General features: G+C 35.4%; 1 protein-coding gene across 1 annotated transcript; it reads left to right on the plus strand.

Annotated features, from left to right (window-relative positions):
• Window positions 1–938: 938 nt before the first annotated feature.
• LOC128986740 (selenocysteine insertion sequence-binding protein 2-like) lies at window positions 939–23,698 on the plus strand. The gene is made up of 7 exons (XM_054407247.1): window positions 939–999; window positions 11,223–11,952; window positions 12,612–13,048; window positions 13,895–14,115; window positions 14,841–14,995; window positions 19,138–19,239; window positions 23,382–23,698. The coding sequence occupies exons 2-7, from the start codon at window positions 11,311–11,313 to the stop codon at window positions 23,493–23,495; spliced, it is 1,671 nt and encodes a 556-aa protein (XP_054263222.1). The 5' UTR covers window positions 939–999; window positions 11,223–11,310; the 3' UTR covers window positions 23,496–23,698.
• The last annotated feature ends 520 nt before the right edge of the window (window positions 23,699–24,218 follow it).

Below are 24,218 nucleotides of genomic sequence, written 5' to 3' on the forward strand. Positions count from 1 at the left end.
TTTGGGGGAAACTCAAAAACTTTAAATGATAAGCCCCATCGAGTGACCCCTCATTTTGAAAATCATAATAAAAGAAAACTAACAACGCAAACTAGAGGTCTCTATCTTAACACAGTAAAATATGGCAGCCAATTTAATATTAAATTGCAAGTTATTTCAGATTTCAATCAGCTTCCATTTTTTACTGGATTGAGATAGAAACCTCTAGTTTGCGTTGTTAGTTTTCTTCAACCAGGACCTTCAAAATGAGGAATCACTCAATGGGGCTTAACATTTAACATATAAAAAAATGTTTTCCATAAGAAATGCATTGAAAACAGTGTTTTTACACGTTTTATTTGGGTGCGACTTTTGGCTACTTATTTTGAGTATTTCCAAAAAGTGTATGGTACCAATTTGTAGTAAATTTTATTCTCTTTCAGAATATCACCTTCCACTCTGGTGGATTTCCTCACAATTTAAAAGTTATTTGCTAAAAGGCTAAGCAACCTCTGAATTTATAGTAATGATAAAATACTGAGTAAGGGATATTTTCGTTAAACTTTGTACAACTAAATCTAGACTTCTACTAGACCGATTTTGTTAATTATTGTGTCATTGGAAGGCCTAATTCATTTAGATTTGCAAATTATTATGAAAGTGTGATTTTATCAAATATTTGTGGTGAAAGTTTCTTTTTTCAAGTCTCTGTTTTCAAGTTTCTATTTGTAGCCAGCTTTTGGCTGCCTTTATTAAGTATTTTCAAAAAATGCATAGTCTTGCATAGTAGTTATTTGTAGTAATTTGTATTCTCTTTCAGAATATCACATTCACTTTGGTAGATTTTCCCCCCATTTAAAAGTTATTGGTAATAAGCTAAGTGATCTACAAATTTTTAAGTGGTGAAAAAATACTAAATTGTTTTTTTTTTAACTTTGTACAACTAAATTGATTGTATAAATGATTGTATAAATTCACTCCCACCCTTCATTGACGAAGGAACATTTTTATTTAATTCTTGTGAGTACTTATTTTCTTACTAATTTTGTAATTGAGTGATCTTATTTTGCTTGTTAAACATTCACACAGGGTGTGTAAACAACAAATAAATAAAAAGTAATAATTTAGTAATATTTACTGAACAATTTGGAATGATGCACTAAGTGCACTAAGTGAAGCATGGATTTAAATAGCTTCATTCGGTAACAACTTAAATTAAAATATATATTGTTATACATTTTTGGAAAGCTCATCAAATAGGTAAAAAGTTTTGTTTCAAACACATTGACGTACGACCTACTGCAAAAACCGGGGTTTGACCTAATCTACAATTTTATGTTAAAAAAATAAAATTTTTGGTTATATCACAGATATAAACCCACCCAATGGAGATAATGCTACAAGTAAGGTTATTTTATTAAAGTAAATTTAACGGGGAGTTCAAAGAAAAAACAATTATGCTGATAGCTCGTTTACATCAAAAGATATAGGTGATTTAGTAAAACACTACACTTTAAACCTAGTGTTTTGGGGGAGGGGGGGGGGTTTAAGGGGAAGCAAGGGGGGGAAATCCGGGGAACTTTCAGAAAACACCCTTCCTATCATACACTATCACCATGCAAAAATACAGCTTTACATCTTTCACGTCTTTGTTAGCCTTGATTTTTTACTTAAGTTACTGGGCTACGAGGGCAACGAAACGAAAACGAAACGAAACGAACCAACCAAAGAACCAACCAACCCAAACTGTCGAGTCGACAGTCGACGTAGTTGTAAGAAATGGGTTTTCTTCGTTGCTGTTTATTTTTATACTAATTTATATCAATTTTCCATTTATTTGTAAATAAGTTTGTAGGTGTTTATGTCTTTCACATTTTTTTTTTTTAAAGCATGATTATTGCAACATAAATATGTTTCATTATTCATTAACTTTTATTTATTATTTGCAAGTGTTGACTTATTTTTTTTTTACCAGCCTTTATCACTACTATTGAGAGAAAAACTAATTATCTAGTACTCTAAAGATCATGTGTTGAACAACTGCATGGAGTTTAATAAGTGAAATATTTCATTAAATTATTTGTTACCTCAGTTCAATCTTTGTAATAGCATGTTTCTTTGCATGTAAAATTAGTAGAATTATTTATTCAGTATTTAATTGAGATGCAAGGGATGCAAGAAAAGTCCATTAGTTATTTTATAATATTTATTACACCAAAATACCATTAATTTAATTTAAGCTATTCAATAACAATTTTATTTATTTAGTTCCAAAAGAAATTTATGTATTTAAGTGTTCTGAGGTAAAGCAATCCTAATAGTAAACTTTTCGTGTATTAACTCATATTATATCTAATTCAAGTAATTTTCGATGATTAGATTTGTATGATTTGATTAATAATTGCATAATTTCATTTTATGTATGTAAATATTAATTTATTATTTAAGTTATCAGGATAGGCACGGGCAGGGGGGCCTATGCGGGACGATGATTGGCAACATAGATGAAAATACACCTTTTGAATACGATTCTTGCTTGGAGCTGGATAATGTTTTTGAAAGCGAAATTTTTTTTAATGAACCCCCAATAAATAGTAGTCTTAAAATATTTCACACGAACATCAGAAGTTTCTCAAAAAATTTTGACAATTTATCAGTGTATTTACAGTCTTTGAATGCTAATCTAGATATCATCGTCTTATCAGAGTGTTGGTTGAGCGGGGGGGAGGTGGGTCACATGGACGGGTTTGACTGTACAATGACGGATACACAAAACAACAAAAATGACGGAGTCATTGTTTTCATCAACAAACAACTGTCTGCTACCGTAACACAAGTAAACATCAACAGAGTTTTTGGTATTTCTTTGGAATTCAGTCTTTTTAATAAAACATTCAATCTGTTAGCTGTTTATAGGACTTTTGATTGTGAAATTGATCATTTTATATCTGGTTTGGAATGCTATTATAATCGCATAAGTAAAGATACTAACTGTATCTTTTTGGGTGATATTAACATCGACTTACACAAAACTGATGCAATAACGGATCTTTACTTAAACACTTTACTAGGCGCTGGACTAGTCCAGTGCATCGACAAGCCGACCAGAGTGACACACAACACATCTACTTGTATTGACCACATTTTTGTCCGTTTCCAAGATATGAGACGAGTCAAATCTGCTGTCATACAATCTCACATCACTGACCATTACAGCACTGCTCTTACAATCACTAACACCATTCAGACGCCTACAGGAACTGGAACTGACACTCAGCCACAGAACCAATTTCGCACCTACATTGATCACGCTACATTAACTGAACATATTACAAAAACAGACTGGAGTCCAATCATGAGCAATCACGAGGTTAATCAGTGCACATCATGTTTTTGTTCGACACTGAGTAACTGCATCAAAGCCTCAACTAAAACAATCAAACATCACTCTACAAGATTTAAAAAAATAAAGCCTTGGATTACCGTAGATCTCATAAAATTAATTCGAAAACGAGACAAGCTAAGTAAAAAGATCAAAACCCAACCGTTTAATTTATTACTACTAGATAGATTCAGGGCCCTGCGCCTATCTTTAAATCAAAACATAAAAATTGCAAAGAAAAATTATTATAGGGGTAAAATTTCAGAATCTAACAGGGATCCAAAATTATTTTGGGGCATAGTTAGTGAAATATCAGGCAGGAATTGCACTAAGGACCATTTCCCATTTGAAAAAGTTTTACCTGGTTCTTCGAATAATGCGAACATTAAGATTAAAATAGCAAACGATTTCAATAACTTTTTTACATCAGTAGGTTCTAAATTGGCCAACTCAATAAATTCAGCTGGGGCTCCAGTCGTAAACGACGCTGACTTCTCACTTGACACGAATTTTACATTCAACACGGTCACACACGCTGACATAGAACGTTACGTCCAGGGTCTGCGCGGAGGGTCTGCGCCGGGCCATGATGGTATCTCGGCCTTTGTTCTTAAAGAAAACATCCACTCTCTATGTGCTCCTCTTCTGCACATTGTCAATATTAGCCTGACATCTGGTATATTCCCAAACGAGCTTAAATTGGCCAAGATCATTCCATTGCACAAATCTAATGATTTCACAGACATGAATAACTATCGTCCGATTTCTTTGTTAAGTGTAATTGCTAAGCTTTTAGAGAAAATTGCCAAAGACCAACTTGTTTTTTACCTCCACCAGTGCAATATTTTAAGTGAAAATCAGTATGGTTTCAGGAGTGACAAAAACATATCTGATGCTTTATTTGATATTAATAAATACATTAACGAGGCAATTTATGGCAACAAACGAAGCATGTTAATTTTCTTAGACTTGAAAAAAGCTTTTGACTCAGTGGACAGAAGTAGGTTGTTGCGTAAACTTGAGCTTGTCGGGGTGCGTGGCACCTCGCTCGCTTGGTTCAGCAGCTACCTCTCTGATAGGCTGCAAACTGTCGCACTTGGTGAAGTGGCAAGCGATGTATTACCAGTGGAGTATGGTGTAGTCCAGGGTTCGACCCTTGGTCCTGTTTTATTCCTCATTTATATTAATAATATTTCTAAAATTCAAACAGAAGGGAAATTAACATTATTTGCTGATGATACTCTAATATTTGTAACCGGAGCATCCTGGGAGGAGGTTAAAAACAAGGCAGAATCAGACCTCTGTTTACTAAAAAAATGGCTTGATCAAAATGTATTGTCCCTTAATATATCTAAAACAAAATTTATGCCAATTTCATTACGCAAGATAACCGAATACAAACTTGATAACCTAACTATTCATGTCTGTGGAAATCATTTCAATAACTCTTGTTTTTGTAGCAAAATTGAAAAAGTTGATTCATACAAATATCTTGGTATTGTTTTTGATTCAAAGATGAAATGGTCGGAACATGTTGAATACCTAAAAAATAAATTACGTAAATATATTTATGCATTTAGGCAACTTAGTGATATTCTCGAAGAGCAAGAAATTAAAATAGCATACTATGCATATGTTCAATCATTGTTGTCTTTTGGAATTATTGCTTTTGGTGGTGCTTACAAAACTATCTTGCAACCTGTTTTTGTAGTGCAGAAAACAATACTTAAAGTTGCTTTTAAAAAACACTTTAGATATTCAACTGACGATCTTTTTGTAGAATCGGGAGTTTTGACAGTCAGGCAGTTATTTTTAAAATTTATTTTAGTTCACATGTACAAAAACTTTGATAATATTTTTGTAAAAATTACTCATCCCCACAATACGCGCTTTTCTCGAAATGTTGGTGTAAGTGTTCCACAAACTTTCAAATCATTTTCAAATACGAATTGCTTTCACTTAACCCAAATCATTTATCGTAACATGTGTAACAGATATCAAAATGTCAACATTCTAAATTCACCCTCTCTCTCTCTATTTAAGAAGCATGTTGTGGGGTGGCTTGTTGGTCTGAGTACAGAGGACACCGAGGCCGTTATCGCGTTGGGTGGACCTGACCGTTGACCCTACACAATCACTGATACACCACTTTCACTGACTGACTAATACACTACACCCCACCTCTCCTCTTCAATCTTCACCAGATATTATAAATTACCTCTGTTTGCACAAAGAATTTTTTTTTTACCGTCAATTTATTCCAGAACACTAAATATTCAGCTTCAAGCAAGACAAATAAAAAAAAAAGGTTTAAATTATACGATTTTTTTTCTCTTATATATTTTTTACTTCCCATTTAAATTAATCTTTTCGCAACTCAGTCTACGCACAGGCCCTGCCTATGTAGACTTTTTCCTTTCTTATAGAATGTATTTTTTTTTTTAACACTTTTATTTACTTATTTCTACAGTATATAATTTTTGTTTTGTTATCTAGTTAGTAATATTTTGCTGTTTCATATTTAAGAAAAGAAAAAAATACAATGTACTTGTCTGTAAATAATTAATGGGAAATAAAATATTATTTCATTTCATTTCATTTCATTTCATTTCATTTCAGGTAGAATAGAACGAAATAGGTATTTCTGAACTTTATAGACTTTATTTTGATATTTGGATCTGCTTGCCTCCTCCTACCTAGGCTAGGTGCTTACTGAGACTGGAGAATGTTGTCGGTTTTGTCTAAATGTAGGTTGTTTTAACTAAAGAATATTTTACTCTTTCAATGGGTGGCAATACAGAAGTCATTCTACATTCTAGGGATGTGAATATTTTGTAGACATATAGTCTATGCTAGGCCTATTAGGTCTATGTTTGTGGTGACCATTGCATTTTTAATGTTGATGTAGGCCTAGGTCTACAGAGGCCAGCTCTTGTGAGCCCAATAAAGTAGGCTACTGTTTATTTTTAGTCTGCAAGCAGGTTAAAAAGTATCTTAGTAGGCAAGTTTGTTCGCTTAGTAAGATAGCCTAAGTAGGTAGGCCTATTTTAGGGTAGGCCTACAGTTCCGCTGAAAACATATTATGATAGACTTGTATGTTATTGGCTAAAATATTTCAATTAATGTAAAGCCGCGTTTACACCAGAGTTTCAAACTAAAAGTTTTATTGCAAACAGTAGTTTCAAATAAAAGTTTGCAATTTTTATTTCATGGTTTTGTTTCCATGTTTCATGAAAATGTTTGAAATACTTTCGACCTTGATTATGACTCGCCTCGTTCTGGTTCCTCGGATCAGTCCTTCCGAGGATGTCAAGTGTCGAGGATGTTATTTTGTTTTAGACCTCTGCCTTGCTTAAGTTCATTTCCCGTGAAATGTCATTCCACGCATAGGGTAGTTTTTCTTGATTTAGTGTTTATATACCTAGTCAGAAATAGTTTCATTCCACGGCACTTGCTTTTCTCTGTATAAGGTAATCAACTTAATTGTCATCTCCCTATTCCATCTCACTCGGTAGTTTTTCCATCACTGACAACACACATGACAAGAGATAAGTCACAACAAACACGAGGTAGCCTAGCTAGTAGCAGTCCAGACAGGGTTAATAACACTGACTACTGAGTCGAGACACAGGGGGTACGAGTGATCACGTGAGTGAGAGTGGAGGTGGCAGCGTAGGGGATGGCGGAGAAATGTTTCTGTTTCGTGTTTCAACGGGCTCATAGTGACAGAAACTATTTGATGTTTACCGACTCCAAGTGGAAACAAACATTTCTGTTGCAAACACTGAATAACTGTTAGCAACAGTGAAATGTTTCGTCTAAAAATGTACGTTTTTAGAGATGTTTGCAATTTCAAACTCTGTTGTAAACGCGGCTTAAATAGCTGAATGATTTTACACAAGGGTCTTTCTTTTCAAGTAGAAGTAGGCCTATGCCTAGTCTGAAAAAGAGTAGCGCCCACCACCCTTTGACAGTTTGCTGCTAGCCTAGGCTAGAGTTTAGGTTAGGTTAATAAAACTTTGTTTGAAGTTCATTGTAGACCTACTTAGGTGATGGTGAGTTAATGTTTTTCAAAGGTTTATTGCGGACATTGTCCATCACAAAGGTAAAATAAAAAAACGGTAATTATATTGATCACGGATGTCACACTGAAATAATAATTTTGTTCTTATTTGTATGCTAAAAAAAAGTCCTGAATTCAAAAATGATTGCCACTATCCCCAGAAAAGTAGGTACCGTTTTCCCGGAAAAAACCAATAAACATTTTTGCAGAAATGTGTCATGAGGGCATCTTGCCCTAATTAACTGCAGTTGATTGCAGTTTCTTCCTTAATAATGTTGCTGTAATTTTGTTCTGCTTTTAGTATCGTGGAAGTAAAAGCTATAGGTCGTTCTGTTTCATCCGTCATATTGTGAGAGAAAACAGCATAAGTTATAGTCCGTGAGGTGAAGCGTCCGTTGCCAGTATCAGTGGTAGGTTTGGTGAAAATGTTGTAATTACCCTCTCCTGTGATTTATTTCTTATTAATGCCCTCAAAAGCATCATTACATTGTTTAGTCCACGTATAAGTTTTCTTCTTAATATGTAGGCCTAGTATAAATGGAAGTATCTTAGTTGCGAGGTTGGGTAGAAATCAGTGATAAATAGTTTTCAAGCCCAAGAAACTGCTTCAACTTAGTAACTTTAGTGGGTATGGGACATTTCAAAACAGCTTCTATCTTTTCTGGCTCTTATGCAAACCTTTTCCATCAATTTTGTATCCTAGGTAGTTCACAGTCTCTTGAAAAACTTTTGTTTGTGCAAGTTGTTTTCCTTCAAACGTTCTAACACCTTGATCGTACATAGTTTTGTTTCTTCAACAGTCTTTCCTTGAACTATTATGTCATCGAAGAAAACAGCTGTACCTTCCAGTCCAGTTAAAACATGTTCATGTAGCGTTGCCATAGGTTTGGAGCTGTTTTTATCCCAATTATAAGTCTATTTACCTTAAAAACCCCTAGGCCTATATGTGTACTTATGGCTTAAATTTTGGCACTATCATCGTCCATTTGAAGGTGTAGATACGCTTTAATTAAGTCCAAAGTTCTAAAGAATTATCCTCCATTTAACTTAGGCCTACATCTAATATATCTTCAATCCTGGGATAGTATAGTGATCATTTTGCAGTTGGGAATTCTGAGTTACCTTATAATCAGCACATATTGTTACTGTTGTTCCATCTTCTTTCAATATAGGTACTATGGGTGTTCCCCATTTAGAATTAGTTACCGTACATTAGAAATGATACCCTTTTCTTCCAGTATCAATTATCAATTATTTAAGATGGGGACGCCACTATGTGCGTATTTTAACCCAAATATGAGTAAAGGATGAGTGTAGGATGAGTGGCGCGATCTTGTAGTCTTGTTAGTGACTAAGGCCGACATGTTCCTTAGACACAGCTAGCTGTTAATTAATAGCCCATACAGCTAATGGCAACTAAGGCTCTTATTAGACGAGGCAGCCAAGTTGCGCAACCAGCCGGGCAGCCAGTCGCCTGTCTGGCTGCCTAGCGTAGCAACCAGTAGAGCAACCAGCAGAGCAGCCACAGGGCAGCCACAAAATTACCAACTAGGCCAGTCTCTTGTTGACAGTGGAACAGTGTTGGTGGAACAGTTCTGTTGGGGAGAGACGCTTTTTTGGTGCAGTGGTTTTAGAGTCACCTCCCTGTTCCTTCTTTTTAGATTTATTGCAACTTCCAACCACACTCACTTCACTATTCTAGTTGTTTGCTACAATATTCACTCTCACTTTACAATCAGAAGACATTGTTCACCAAAAGAATACTGAGGAAAACAACACACAATGATGTGACCGACATAGATGAACGCACTTCCACGAGTGATGATCTACTACTGATGTGTGGCAGTGGGCGACTGGCTGCCCAGTGTAATAAGATCCGTAAGCTACACAGGGGCGCGACCAGACCGAGCAGCCAGTGGTTGCCTGTGCGGTCGCCGGGCTCGGCAACCAGCCGGCAGCCAAACAGTGGCTGCGCAACTGGCTGCCCTCGTGTAATAAGCTCCATAAGAACCAATGCCCAGTGACTAACTGGCCGACTAGCTGCCTGGCTGGCTGCGCAACTTGGCTGCCTCGTCTAATAAGGGCCTAAGGGACCAACAGTTTGTTGTGGAATCCGAACCACATTTTTTCCTCGTAATTAACGAATTGGTCTAATTATTAGGATAGTACTGCGGATAGTCGTAGTACTCACTAGTGCGGACGTTAATCTACACCAGGGAGCATCGCATCCACAGTGCGTCCCTATAAATATCCACAATTTGTGACCTAGTAGCTGGATTACAGGACGACGCCACCCGTCCCAGTCTTTAAGCGCAATTCGTCTTTTATTTTAGCTTTTAATGCAACAGGAGGGACACAGTATTTAATAAAAATGTTAAACCAGGCTTTAATGGGAGATTTACTTGTTTATCTGGTGCAATCCCTACTTCATTTGTAAAATAGGAATTTAAAATTGTGTCAAAAATGTCGTGTTTGTATATTATTTTCCTTTAGGATGTTTTTTAATCAATTCCCCTGTGTAGGTTTTTAGCTTAATACTAGCTGTGTACCCGTTCTACGCACGGGGATCTTATAGTATTCAGTTGAAACCTTCTTATATAAAGAACAGCAGTTGGTTTGCATATTTTCAGATATGCTGGCCAAACTATTATACATAACTTCATTTTATGTTGTTTGTTGTTCCGGATCGGTATGACAATCAATAAAAGGTTAAATTACCTGTGTCCGCCGGTCGATCCTAATGTATCTTATTGCAGGAGATGCATTTCGGCGAAATTAAATCTCCATCATCAGTCCTAATATAAGGTCTTGATCTTCCCCATTAGGTGCGTCTTGAAGTTTTTGAAACACATACACGAACTGTACACTTATACACATGACGAATAAAACATAAATACACGGTAGGCCTACTTTTATTTTTACTATGGACATGTAGACGCGCGTCGGTCGTGTCCGAGTCTTTGACAGAAAACGCTCATTTAAAAAATGTAAGTTTCCCAGCCATATACAACACTGACTAAGCGAGCAACTGTGTACTGTGCTGTGGATTTAGAAATAGGAGCTCTATCAGGAAAAGTATGATTGAATAATTTTGTGACTTCTGAAACGGTCTTGCATTATCACCCCAGCCGCGCATCATTAAGATTGTAATTCTTTCACGCTCACTAAGCGGCATCTTTTAAAACTTATAATCTTACTAACAGGATAATGGCTGCAAAAACTACTGTAGCTTGAGTGGTATTGATAAGTGAACAGTTAGACAGATATAAGCCATTAAGGGGGAAGTCCAGTGGATGGGAAACCCTGACCTAGAGGCACTGCTTTCACTTTTCATTGTACTTCTCAACAGGCTACAGCAGGTTTTCCTGAATACACTTAGCACATTGTCAGACGGCCGGAAAAGGAAAGAGTAAGATTATTTCTTACGTAATAATGGTATTTTTCATTTTTAAACTTTGAAACGCGATTTCTTCCGACTGGATCAACCTTTTGAAGTCCGGTTTGCGGCATTGTTTTCAGTTGAAGTAGACCTTTAAAATTATGTACAACTTAACATAGGCTGTCATTAAAGATTTTCTTCTGACCCCCGACGGGCCGTCCCCCAAAGGTGATATCCGACCACCATGTACACAGAAAAGTAGCTTACGATTTCCAGTAACGGTATACCAAATGTGGTTGTGATATCGTTTGTCGTTTAAAAGTTATAAAGTTGTCCTAAGACTTAATGGTCACCCTGTATATAGATGATTAATGTTATAAGTTAGTCTTGATTTAGTGCATGTGTTTTATTTGTTGCAGACATAATACTTTTGCAGCCACAATAAGAAAGATAGCATAAAGGCTAATAAAGTTACATTAACTGTGATGTGCTGACAAAGGAGAGTCAATGAAACATGCACTTAATCCTAAATACAAATTTGAAAACTTAAAAATGGATCATATTGACCCAGTAAAAACTAATAGTCACAATAACATTGAGACTATGACACTTGAAAAATCAAAACGCTTTGAACAACAGTTTTCATCTGTAAAACGTAATTCAGCAGAGTTAATTAGAAATCATGTAAAATCCTCTATGTCTTGCAATGAGGTTGATACAAGTGCACTAAATGACATGACAAATTCAACAAAACCTTTTCAGTCAGATTTATATACGAATTATCCAGTGACAAGAGATGAAATTGTCTCTCGGAGAAAAATAAAAGTGACTGCTAGAAAACATATGAAAAAACTAGAAAAATTGCAGACCGATAAAAAAGAAGACGTTGCGCTAATGGAGAAACCTAGTTTTTCTTTAGGGCTTGCTTCAGAAGACTTTCCTACCCTAGGTTCTAGTAAAACAAAAAAGAAAATTAATCCAACTCCATCTAACACATTTATTAATGAAGATGAGATAAGAAATCGTACTGTTATAAATTCAAATGTTAATGAAATTAGGATAACCAAAATAGTTGAAAAGTCATGGAAGCCAAAAGTTAAAGATCCTATTCAAATTGATTTGAGTCGAGCTTTGCTGAGTAAAACAGAGGTGGGTAAAAAATGTGGTTTTTGTGTTAGCCTATATTGTTTTTAGTGAATAGTACTACCTACATTTAACTTTGAAACATCATCATCAAACTTTGTTTAAAATTTAAGCAAAATCCTTAATCAGTTCTCATCTTTTATACTGACCACTCCGCGGCTTAATTATTGTTCACCTAGTTTAAACAGAAAAAAAATGCTGAATGTTGAGGTTGCTATTCATTCTGAGTAACTTACTGAGTATATTGTAGGATGCTCTTCCCGCCAAGGTAGAATGTGTAATTTTGGCTTAATAACTTGTAACCAAGAAGTTACTACACGATAGCGCTATCATGACACGGCACGGCAGCGGTTGTAGGTAGGCCAGTCTACCTACAACCGCTGCCGTGCCTTGTCATGATAGCGCTATCGTGTTATTTCGTGTTTAAATGTTCCGTGTTCCGTGTTTTGTTCTATGTTTAAATTATTTGATGTTTTTGACATAAAGCTCCGACGATGTTGCAGTGCAACGAAACATGTAAGCTTTGAACAACATTATTTGAAATAAGGCACAATTTTGGACTACTGACTGTCCAATATACTGTCCAGGACTACTGTAAGCCTATATAAGTCTAAATATATGGTCTTATCAGTTGCAATAAAATTGCTAAAATATAGCTTTTTCAGGTACAAAAACCAGCTCCAAAGAAAGTAGATCCACCCACAACTCGCACCATCTTAACTGGAAACATATTAGATTCAGACAACCCAACAAGAAGAAAAGGAAAAGTGAGGCCAGACAAGGTGCAAAAGCCATCTAAGCTAAAAATCCACATATTAAATGAAAGAAAGAAGAAATCATTACAAAACGGAGAGAACATTCCGATGTTAGATGAATGTTTAGAACCTACTGCTGACAATAATGGCAACCCAGAACAGTGTTCAGCTAAAGATAAAGTTGAAAACATAATGTTAGAAACAAATATGAACTCTTCTACATGTGAAAATAAATTGATTATAGATCAACACTTAGCAAGAGAGTGTGTGAAAAGTTCAAACAAAGATGACCAAAAGATGATGTCTTCTGCTTCCACAGCTCATGTTCATTCAAGGAGGTTTAGAGAGTAAGTCAACTATACGTCACTGTGTAGATCATGTTGTTATGAGACTTACACTGTATGTAAATGCAGATTAGGATCATGAAAATGAGAAGATTAACTTACAATTGAAAGGAAGCAATTTTTATTTAATATCTAAATATGTCATACAAAAACATCTGATTTAAGTTAAGTTTTGATAAAATTACACATCACCTACTTATTGAGCAGTGACATAGCCAGGTTTGGAGCATGCTGGAGCAGAAACCCCCCCCCCCCTCTAACTCCCTTCCAAACATTACTACTTCAAATAAATTCCCTCAAGGATGATGGTGCAGGTTTATGTCATCAAATTCAAATTAATTCATTATCCGTCTTCCAAGTAGTTACTTCATCTACTCATGTAATGCTAAGTGTTGAAACATGGTAATTGTACCATGTTATAAACACATAACAACCTCATTGGACTCATTGGAGTGCAACTGCTGTACACTATTGTAATTTTGGCACCTAATAGAAAGCCATTCATTGGCGACTATTCGTTCCACACTACCCATTTGATAATCAGCCTTACTAGTTCTTGGCTGGAAAACTTCTAATCTATTACTGATTTGGACCCCCTTCTATTGAATGTTGGCTTTGTTTGTACCATTATTTATTACTACCAGGTCTCTCTAAGCTATGGTTTCTGAAATTATCTGTCCTCTCCTGTCAAGTCGGGTCTCTTCCCATTAGGATGATTTGGCATTGAAATCTCCCCATATCAGGGCGAGGGGGTCAATTGCTGTAATGTTTTCCTCCAGTTGTTCCAGTTCCTCTTTGAAATTCACCAATGGATATTTTTTCTTATCGGTCCTATTCTTTGTGTTTCAGATACTGTACCAACTGTTTAACAGTAGAACTAACTAACAGTGTTTGTGATCTTCTTGAGAAGGTAGCTTACTTCCAGGACCGTCTCTTTGTTCGAGAGCCAATCAAGGCTAATGCCAAGCGCAGATATGTTGCTGGGATCAATCAGGTCAACAAATATCTGCAAGTCAAGAAAGTCAAGCTGCTCATCATAGCACCAGATTTGGAGAAAAACCCCGGAGAGGGTAAGTAGTAAGTTGCAACATGGATAAGAGGGACAACGATCAAGCCCGTGGTTTGCTTGTGACACGTTAAGGGCCCGAGAAATAATTCCGCCACCCACCACCTTCTTTGTATGTGAATTTTTTCTTCTTGCCTCCTCAACAAACTCTAAAACCCCTTGCACCTTGGGCCCGGGATCATTTACTAAAGCAGCCTTGGTTAAATGTCTGAAAATCTGCATGAAAATGAAATTCATGAAGTTATATACTAAAGAACTTGGTCAAGACAAAAGGTGTGTTGCTAGCCAAGTGGTTAGCGTCTCAGGCTTTGGTGTGGGATGGAAAGGTTTGATTTCCATCACATCCACAACACATTTGAGTCCATTACAAATAAAAATGCCACCGAAGCTAGAACTGAGAAAAGAAAGATGATTGGAATAAAATGCAATTGCTCTGGTGAGATGTTTTACCAAAAAGACAACTGCTCAAGAACCGTCCCAGGAACAAAAGGAAAAAAATTATTTCAAGAAATAGCTACCCTACATGAAAAAATTATTGCTGCTAGCTAACTTACACAAACTTTAAAGTACTTTCAAGCTGGACCACCAGTAACATAGATGTTATGCAAAGGTTAAATTCATTTAATCTTTTAATTTCACACTTATCTGTTTTTTCTACATTAAATAGTGTTGTACAATTTTGTAAATACCTTGTTGGAATAAAGATATAATTCATTTATTCATTTATAGGGGGACTAGACGAAAAAGTGGAAAAATTCAAAGTAGAAGCTGAACTACAAGGCATTCCCTGCATCTTTGGGCCAAATCGTAAACGTCTTGGTAAAGCTGTTAAAAAGAATACATTAGTTAGTTGTGTGGCTGTCCTCAGTTATGAAGGAGCAGAGGTAAGTTTTACTTGTATCGCTTCGACTAAAAATCTAACCATTCCAATATGATAGATTTAATTAAGTTTCCTTAAAATATGAAGGTAAAACTAAGCAAAATACACCCCAAATCAAATGATGATTTGTTGACTGTGACTGTCTGACCTATAAGAAAGCTAAAATTAATATTTTTCTAAAATTTAAAAGAAACATGCAATTTAATGAAGAGTAGATATTAAAATATTTTGTTACAGTTTATTTAAAGAGCATTAACAGAATTTTGGAATTATACAGCCTTGACATTACCATTCAAATAGTTCCTTCTAAAGTTTTTTGCAAATAAAACTCCCATTGCTGATAGCTCTACATAACATCTAGTTGTTGCAGTATTTAAGGTATTTTTCCTACTCATGTCATAGTGTCCCTATCCAGTAAGTAGCGGTCATGCATAATGACTTAGTAGTGCAGGGGGAGGAAAAAACATAGACTAACAAGAAGTTAAAATTAGGAGAGTAAGTAAAATGTACTCTTGCTTAAATATAAGATAGTTTTGTTCAAGACAAGAAAAGGCTCAAGTTCAGGTTTGTGATTTTAGGATAAATGATATCGGCCAGCTGACCTAAGAAAAGGTCCAGGTACGTCATAAAATACGCGATATTTCACACTTTGTCAATTGTAAACAAATAGAAAAAAAAAACTTTACCCAAAGTCCTCCAGGGGACAAAATTTTGTGTATTTTCTGTGTGTTTCATAGCACAACTGGACTTTTTCTAATGTAAGCTAGCTGTCATATATATATTTTTTTTTTGTCCTAGGACGCTAGGCACGAGCCTGGGATTGTTTTTCATATTACTTCAGGCTAGACCTAGGTAGACCTAGGGGTTGCGGCTTCATCACTTAGATAAAATCCAGTGGAGACTTGGTGGGGATCGAACTCAGGACCTCAGGGACTGAAGTCCCGCACTCTAACCACTACGCCAGTTCGCTCCCCAAATTGCTAGCTGTCATATGTATTCTAAATGTTGTATAATGCATTCGTTAGTATTTGTTCATTGACAATGATCGTGTCTGGCTACATATTAGTAAAAACAATATGTCTTTTTTTCTAGTATGTGTTGCTTAATTATGCTACGTGAGAAAAATCTGTAGAAATTTCAAGTACCGTACATACTTTGAAAGTTTTTTGTAAATACAATTGAAAAACGCATGAGTAAACCAAGCGTCCCCGTGATATGGCTTATCCGTGACTCAAGAGGAGATAAGATGAGGGCAAGACATTACAACCAGCATTAAGTCCAACTTTTGTGATATCTTAAAAGAAACTCTCGCAATCATGAAATCGTATTTAGTTTTATATTGAACGAATTATAAAATACCATTAATTTATTATTTATTTCCATTAATCCCATGTACAAACATAGCCTAAAGATTTTCACAGAGAGGAGCCGAGAAACGTGTTAAGCCTGTATTTTCCATGTCAGACAATACAACTATTGATGATTGATGATTGATTCAGACAATGACTTGTACTATAACAATGACTTGGCAATGAATTGTAACCTTACAAGACTGAAAAATACAACAGGATGGGCTTTGTTTAGCAACCACCTTTGAACCAAAATTCAGGTCAGAAAAAAAGGATAAACGGATATGATCTATAACTTATCATCTGCATACCAACTTGTGAAGAAGTTATTGAAAAGTGGAATAAAAAGAAAGATGCATACAAAAAAATATTTTGATAAAGGAGCTAAAGACCTCGCCCCACTGATACCAGGACAAGTTGTTTGGGTTCAAAGGAAACCTCAAAAGAGAAAAGATCCCTGGGTAGAAGGTAAAGTTATAAAAAGAGAAAGAGATCAAAGATATGTGGTACAAGTTGGTGGAAACTTATTAGTTTGCAACAGACTTTTTTTGGAATGTCATCTTCCATTTCACATGTTATTTGTGTCTCTACATAATCTTCATGAATGGTATCCTCACAAGCAGAGGATTCTTCTAATAACCTGATACCATGTTGTAAGCTTATTATAAAAAAAAAACACAATACATACTAACAAAAACTTGTAACTTTATTTTATTTCATAAACAAAACAGAATTGTGTATGTAAAGCCTACTGAACTTATACTATTAATGTTATGTTGAATTTGTTTTGCCTTATCTACCAAAATTATACTATTTTAAGCACTTTATACCTTTGGCACTTTTGGGGAAAGGCCTTTTCACCCTGAAAATCACATTTAAAAATGCCAGAAATCCACGATTTTAGGCACTTAATAAATATTTTTTACTTAATTAAATGGTATTTTTCTTATTATTTAGGCAATTTTAAACACTTTTTTCCTCTTCCACTTTTTTGGCAAACACCTAACTTATTTCACCCTGAAAAATGTAATTGAAAAGTAAACGAGTTCGAGTTAAGCATAACAAATCACTAATTGGCAGTTTTGACCAGTAGGCCTAAATGTGTGAATAACTTAATACTAACCTAACTTAACTTAACTTAACTTAATTTAACTTAACTTAACCTAACCTAACCGTGGTTTACCCACAGTCGGTCTTTGCTAACCTAAGCATGGATTAGGTTGGGTTAGGTTAGCTTAGGTTATGTTAAATTAAGTTAGGTTGGATTATATTTAATTTGGTTTACCTAAAAATGGGTTATTTTTGGCACTTTGCTACTTTTTACGATTTTTCAAACCTGCTTTTTTGGGAAAAAGCATTTGCCGAAAAAGTGTTTGAAATGGACTAAGTAATAAAAAAAGAAAATAAATAAGGTTTTCAAACCCCAAAAATCATGATTTCTAGAGTTTTTTGCGATATCAAACGCAGGGTGAAATAGTTGTTTCGTCCAAAAGTAACAAAGGTAAAAAGTGCTTAAATAGCTTAATTTTGGTAGATAAGGTAAAAAAATGCAAAATAACATAATTATCGGTATAGTATAAGTTCAGTATTACCAAAACCTAAACCAAAACATTGGCAGATGACTAATTTAAATCTTTTAAATAATCAGCTGGCAAAGACTATTTTTGAAATAAAAACATTTTACCAACATGCATATAGCCACGGCCGCCTTTAATTCCAGGCCGCAGCCTTCGGAAGGGCAACGTTGCAAGTGGTGTTGTAACAGCTGTTTCGTTTAGAAGAAGCTAATGGTATTAGTTTATTTACCTAACCCGCCATGTTAAACTTCCCTATCCCAAGCGTGATGTATACAACTTCATTACTTCTCGAGTGATGTAAAGTTGAACAAAACTCACTCGTTGAGGTAATGAAACCCATATAACATTGAGTGCTTAAATTAAAAAATATACTACTATGGAGCCAATGACGTTCAACACTAGAAATCAGCTGTGTTTTGAAGAATTTTCCTAACCTAGGTTTTGTTTGTAAATGAACGTTACTGTTAGAATATGAGTGGAATGGATAGTGAATAATATTGTTCGTACCCCTCCTGGGTCAGGTAAAATCTTGTACAATACACGTTACGCAAGAGCGTGTTTACATCACTTAGGTAAATTATGCAACTCCCTTCCGCTCGTTGCACAACATTCACCTGCGTTATGTAAAAACGCTCTTACTACACTTGTGTAAGGTAAATAGCTATTACGAAATATTGGTTACTGGACTATGACAATATTGACTCCGCTTAAAATGTACAGATATAGATTTTTAATTCATATTGTTTTGGTTTTCTATTCTGTATGTTTTATTTTCAATATTTTAATAAATGTATGTTGATAAATTTAAATCAATCAAATACGAATTAATGAGCTATATGTCACCTGTCTGCCATGTTATCTTATGGGACGTCTGTCACTATAGTCGAGACCACATAAGTTTGCAGTTGGTGACAGCCAATCACAAGACAAGGCTAGTGCGACGTTGCCACATCACCCGTTGACAACACTAATTAAAACATACTAAGTAATATGTTCAAATCAGCTGGTATTATTAGATTTGGCAACACCGCACGGTTCTCATTGGTTCATTCAAAACCATATGGTAAATAGGCTCCTCCCTCAACTGCAAACTTACGTGGTCCCGACTCTAAAGAACACCACTTGCGACGTTGCCAATTCTACCAGGCCGCGGCTTGTAGTTTAAGGCAGCTGTGATATAGCTGATAAACTTGAACCTCATAAAAAATATTTTGTTCCAGGAATTATATTCCCAGGTTTTAGAAACATTACATGAAAGTAGAACCAAATATTTGAGGCTAACTGGAACTGATGATGATCTTGCCTTGAAGACAGCTGTACAAGTGAGTTTATTGTAACAGAATTTATAATGAACTATTTGTTCTGCCCATGCTTCGCAATGGGGTAAGAATACTTAAGAGAATAATGTGGGTCTCGAAACCTACTGTAAAAAACAGTTAAACACACATAACATGAAAATTATACAGGCATAACCTAGGACTAGTGTACTTATTGCATCTTTTAGTGAAAATATCTTGTGTAAATGTGTTATACTATGTGGTGGAATCAAAAATACAGTAGGCCCCCTCTTAACCGACCATAATGGGACCAGACCTAGGTCGGGATAACTCAAAAGGTCGGTTATAACAGGCAATTCCTAAAAACATAACATAATGAAGTGCTATTCATTTGGAATTATCCATGTATATTAATTTGAAACTGTTTTTCTTTGTCACAGCTAACTTGAGGGACTCGCTGGGCGTAGAAACATGGTAGGGGTGTCTAAAGAAAGGTCTTGGTCTGTAGATGAGCCATCAAAAGAGGAACGAGATAAATTCCTTTGGGGCTTTGCCCCAGTGGCCTTTAAAATTCCATTCCCATGTTATTCTTATGGAGAAAAATGAGATTTTTGTCACAGCTAATTTGAGAGAACGGCTGGGCGTAGAAACTTGGTAGGGGTGTCAAAAGAAAGATCTTGGTCTGTAGATGAGCCATCAAAAGAGAAATTAGGTAAATTCCCTTGGGGCTCTGTCCCAGAGGCCTTTAAAAATTCCTCTTCAGATTTGTATACATTACAGTACAACCATATGCATAATTTTACACTACTTTTTAATATTGTGATTTACTGAATTGGTCAAAATGAAGTATTTGCAATGGTTTTTTCAGATTGATTTTCTTCTGCATCGTGTCATGTTTTGCAATGTATTGTTCTATTACGAAATCAGTGGAAAATCCTAATATCACAGTAACTCTTAAAATTATTTCTTATCGATTTAACTTAGGGCCTATACCTATTTTATGGGTTGGTTTCTGCCTTTTTACCACATTTGCCTATACTTTATTATACTATTCAAGACAGATCATCATAGGTTCATGAGATTATTGCCATGTTTTCGATTAATAGAATAATAACTCGTTTGCAGCAACTGAATTACATGTTTATTAATTTGTATGTAAAAATATGTGAGTGATTTGGAAAGTCATAAAGCTGGAAAATTGGAATTTACTGCAGACTTTTCAGAGAGGTTACTTTATGCTTGGTAAAAACATAATATGGATATACTTGTGGCCCACTTGCTCTTAAACCTAGCAGTGGCCAACGTTCACGGGGTGACGGTTTGCCCTTGATGCTTAGAATGGCCACCGTCACAACCTGACGGTATGGGCCGAAATTATTTTAACGGTAAAAAAACCCTAATAATCAACTCAGATGAGAACAATATTTATACCATTCAAAAGATCACATTCTGAACTTTCATTTTATTACATAAACAAACCCTGTAGCAGGTATATTATAAAAATGTCACAACGATTAGATATCAAATGAATTTTTGGCGTGGCACGACTTTTGCAGCCGACACTTGGGAACTGGCAAAACACGTCTTGTTTGGCATTACCCTGCTCAGGTAATTTTTGTCTTGGGATGTTGCGGGTGGTACCACTGGATAGCCATTGATTTTATCTTCTTTGTGGTAGTGATATTTAGAACTAAATATTGATTGGACAATCGGTACAATTTATGAAAACAGCTGTTTTCGAAATTCATAACAAATGGCCAACCGTCACAAGGTGACGGTATGCAAATAACGAATTACATACAGTGTAAGTTATTATTACTAGTCATATAATATGTCATTTTGAAGAGGAAGAAATGTAGCTTGTGATAGTGGCAGCCCTGCGCTCAGGGTTATTTCCGTTTTCTCTGACTAAGACGACGAAAGTGTGTCACTACTGTCAAGGTCTCATACACAAAGTGCCTTGTATTCGCCATTGCGTGTTGTTGCTGGTGAGTTTTCGCCCTCGTTTGATCCGCAATTGATTACTAAATTCGTTATTATTTCGTATTTTTAGAGATACGAGTATGTGTTTATAACAGTAATCTTCATGCATTTTATTATGCATGAATATTTGCTGAATAGTGTCAAATTGTGTTTATAAAAGGTTGTATTTTCTTGCGGTTGTATTTTGCGGTTTTCCGTTTATTTATATTATTATGCCCCTAGCACGTCAAAAAAAAATTGTTACCCAACGTGTTATACATTTTAATGTAGGTAATTGAATACACTACAAGATGTTTATGTTCGTTTGGTTTTAAAAAAGGTTATATACGTTTCAATATGAAGCAATTGATGCTATTGCTACACTAAGGTATGTTTTCATGTTCTTTTGGATCTATTAACATTAAAAGTAGGGGTTTGAAAGTAAATAGGTTTACACTTAAATCAGTTTATATTTTCAAACTAAATCATAGAGTTGTAGAGCTGTATTTTAAAACACACATCAGCACTACTAGCTCTCTAAGTCACATTTTCTTCCCGTTGCAAAGCACGGGTATAGCAGCTTGTATATCATTATTAGAATACACATGTATTATATAACTTTTTACAACACAAACTAACACTGTACGGTTTTCAATTTTTTCTGTTCTCCGTTTGTTATTATATTTTGCCCCAAAAACTTATTTAAAAAAAATTTTCCTAACATGTTATATATTTCCCATGAATTCCGTAGGGAAAAAAATACCGAGGCCGCTTTTAAAATTAAAAAAAAATCATTTTTTTTAATTTTTTTTACTTTACCGAAAAAATACACTATACACCTTGTACACCACGTTTTTATTGTCATTACCTCCTAACTGTGGTAATGACAATAAAAACGTGGTGTACAAGGTCCCATGCTCGTGTAAACGTAGCTATGTAGGTCAAACTTCAAGACCGGCTCTCATACGGGTTCATGAACACATGAAAAAAGTTGATACACGTGTAACCTATGGTTCAAAAATATCTGAACACGTTCATGACACCGGGCATTGTATAAAGTGGGAGGAAAGCTGTATATTATACAAGGAGCCTAATTGGAAGAAAAGGAATATTATTGAGGCTTTGTTTATTACTTCAGATCAAGATTCATTAGCCAACGCATCCATTGATATCAGCCCGGTTTACAATACACTAATAGAGAAAGAAATTAAAGGATGCATAGAAAAATCTAAACAAAAGAAGATAATGCCATCAGCTGTTCTTGATAACAGAGTCCCCCCTCCCCCTCCTCCACCACCGGGGTCGTCAGTCGTGGTTAGGCGCTCACAACGATTGCGTGAGAAGAGGAATAACCTTGAAAACGCCGCACGTTGATTTTGGTGCGGCGAAACGTCGGTGTTGAGAACTTTTGTCTGATATTTTAAATTTGGATTTATTTTTATTTTTATTTTGTATATTTTTATGTGCAATGAACTGTGTATGATTGTGACATGACAAGGACTACGTTCTCGTGACTTCAATAAGGTGAGTGATGCCCAACAAAAATATTATCATACTGAAGTATGGACCTCACCTAATATACCATGTCGTTTAAGAATAAGGTTAAATCGTAGTTATAATAGTCAATCAGCTGCTTATAGTATTATTATCTTTAAGTGTTGCCAACCTATTTCCAAGCGTACACGGATTACGTGCATATTAGAACCACACTGTTTTGTGTTGTTTCGTCGGAATCCTGATGTGCGCCAAAGTATAAACCGCACGACAAAGTATAAATATGCAGCAATTAGCAGCTTTCTGTACTATAAACAGTACAAGGAAGCCAACTTTGTCGGGTGACTGTAGGAAAAATATTGTACTGTACATCACTTGGGAACAACCATACTTGGTAAACACCTATTTTCCGGCCTATTAACATAATATACTATTATCCTTATTATTGTTATCGTTGTTTCATTTTGATACCAAGTTGGTAATTTGACATTAGGTGTACTCTATCACAGACAGACTGTACCTTTTAACCAGTAAACTCCAGTTTTTTCCTGTCCAGGTAAGAGAGTGTAAAAAAAAATTGTTTGTAGGGTGAATATTTTTTAATGAAATATTCTACTGATAAGCCTTTATTCATTGACGACTTTTGTTGTCATTAATACAACATTGTGTTTTTTTCTGCAAAGATAATTTGTAGTGTTTGACACATTGACCTCCATTTGTTCTGTTTGAAGGCTGAGGAGAGTGACGTGACCTCGTCTCTGCTAGCCTCTCTCAGGGAGGAGATCTTACCTGCTGACAGACTGCTGAATGCCATCCATGTTGGTGGTGCCAGAGCTGAAGAGTGATAAGTTGCATAGGTGATGCCCTCTTGTCCGTGCTTACTACCAGCACAAATAGAACAATTGGCGATCTTGGCATTTTAGCGCCTTATGAAAAATGATAAAAATATCCATGTCTTATTATACATTGTAATTTTTAGCTCACTATATTATTTGTGATAGGTATGTGTTATCAGTATATATTTTTATTAAAGTTTGTTTCAAACAATCTCATTGTGTTGATTGTATAGCCTATTCTTAAGTTAAACATCATAAACATAGAGGTTTTTAATCATGCCAATTAAATAGGCAATACAATAGAACCTAGGCAACCAGGGGCATAATATCTACTGTTAGGGGAAAAAATTGTATAAGTGTCCTTACTCTAACAGATAGAAGATATTTTAACATAAACATTTAACATAAACATTTTTTTTTTTTCTGTGTCATTGGCAACCTTATTTTTTAAGGCAGATGAGTTTATTTTTATAAATAAATTCTTTTACATAAATATTAATGACTATCCTTCACAGTGAGCCACTTCACTCACTGGATCACTTGGTGAGTCATGACCTAAGGTTTAGTGTGTAAAACAATAATTTCCATTTGATTTTGGTCGAATGAAATTAATTAAGAGAGGAGCACAGGAAGCATAGGCAAAGGTTCCCATGACTAAAATACAATTTTGTATAGATAATGTCTTGTTTTTAATAAGGGTCAAAGCTACAATCGAACAACTGAAAATAAAAA

The sequence above is a fragment of the Macrosteles quadrilineatus genome, unplaced genomic scaffold, assembly GCF_028750875.1.
Source record: "Macrosteles quadrilineatus isolate MER2022 unplaced genomic scaffold, UCM_ALF_1.0 Scaffold_2__2_contigs__length_208266976, whole genome shotgun sequence".
NCBI classification, from domain to species: Eukaryota; Metazoa; Arthropoda; class Insecta; order Hemiptera; family Cicadellidae; genus Macrosteles; species Macrosteles quadrilineatus.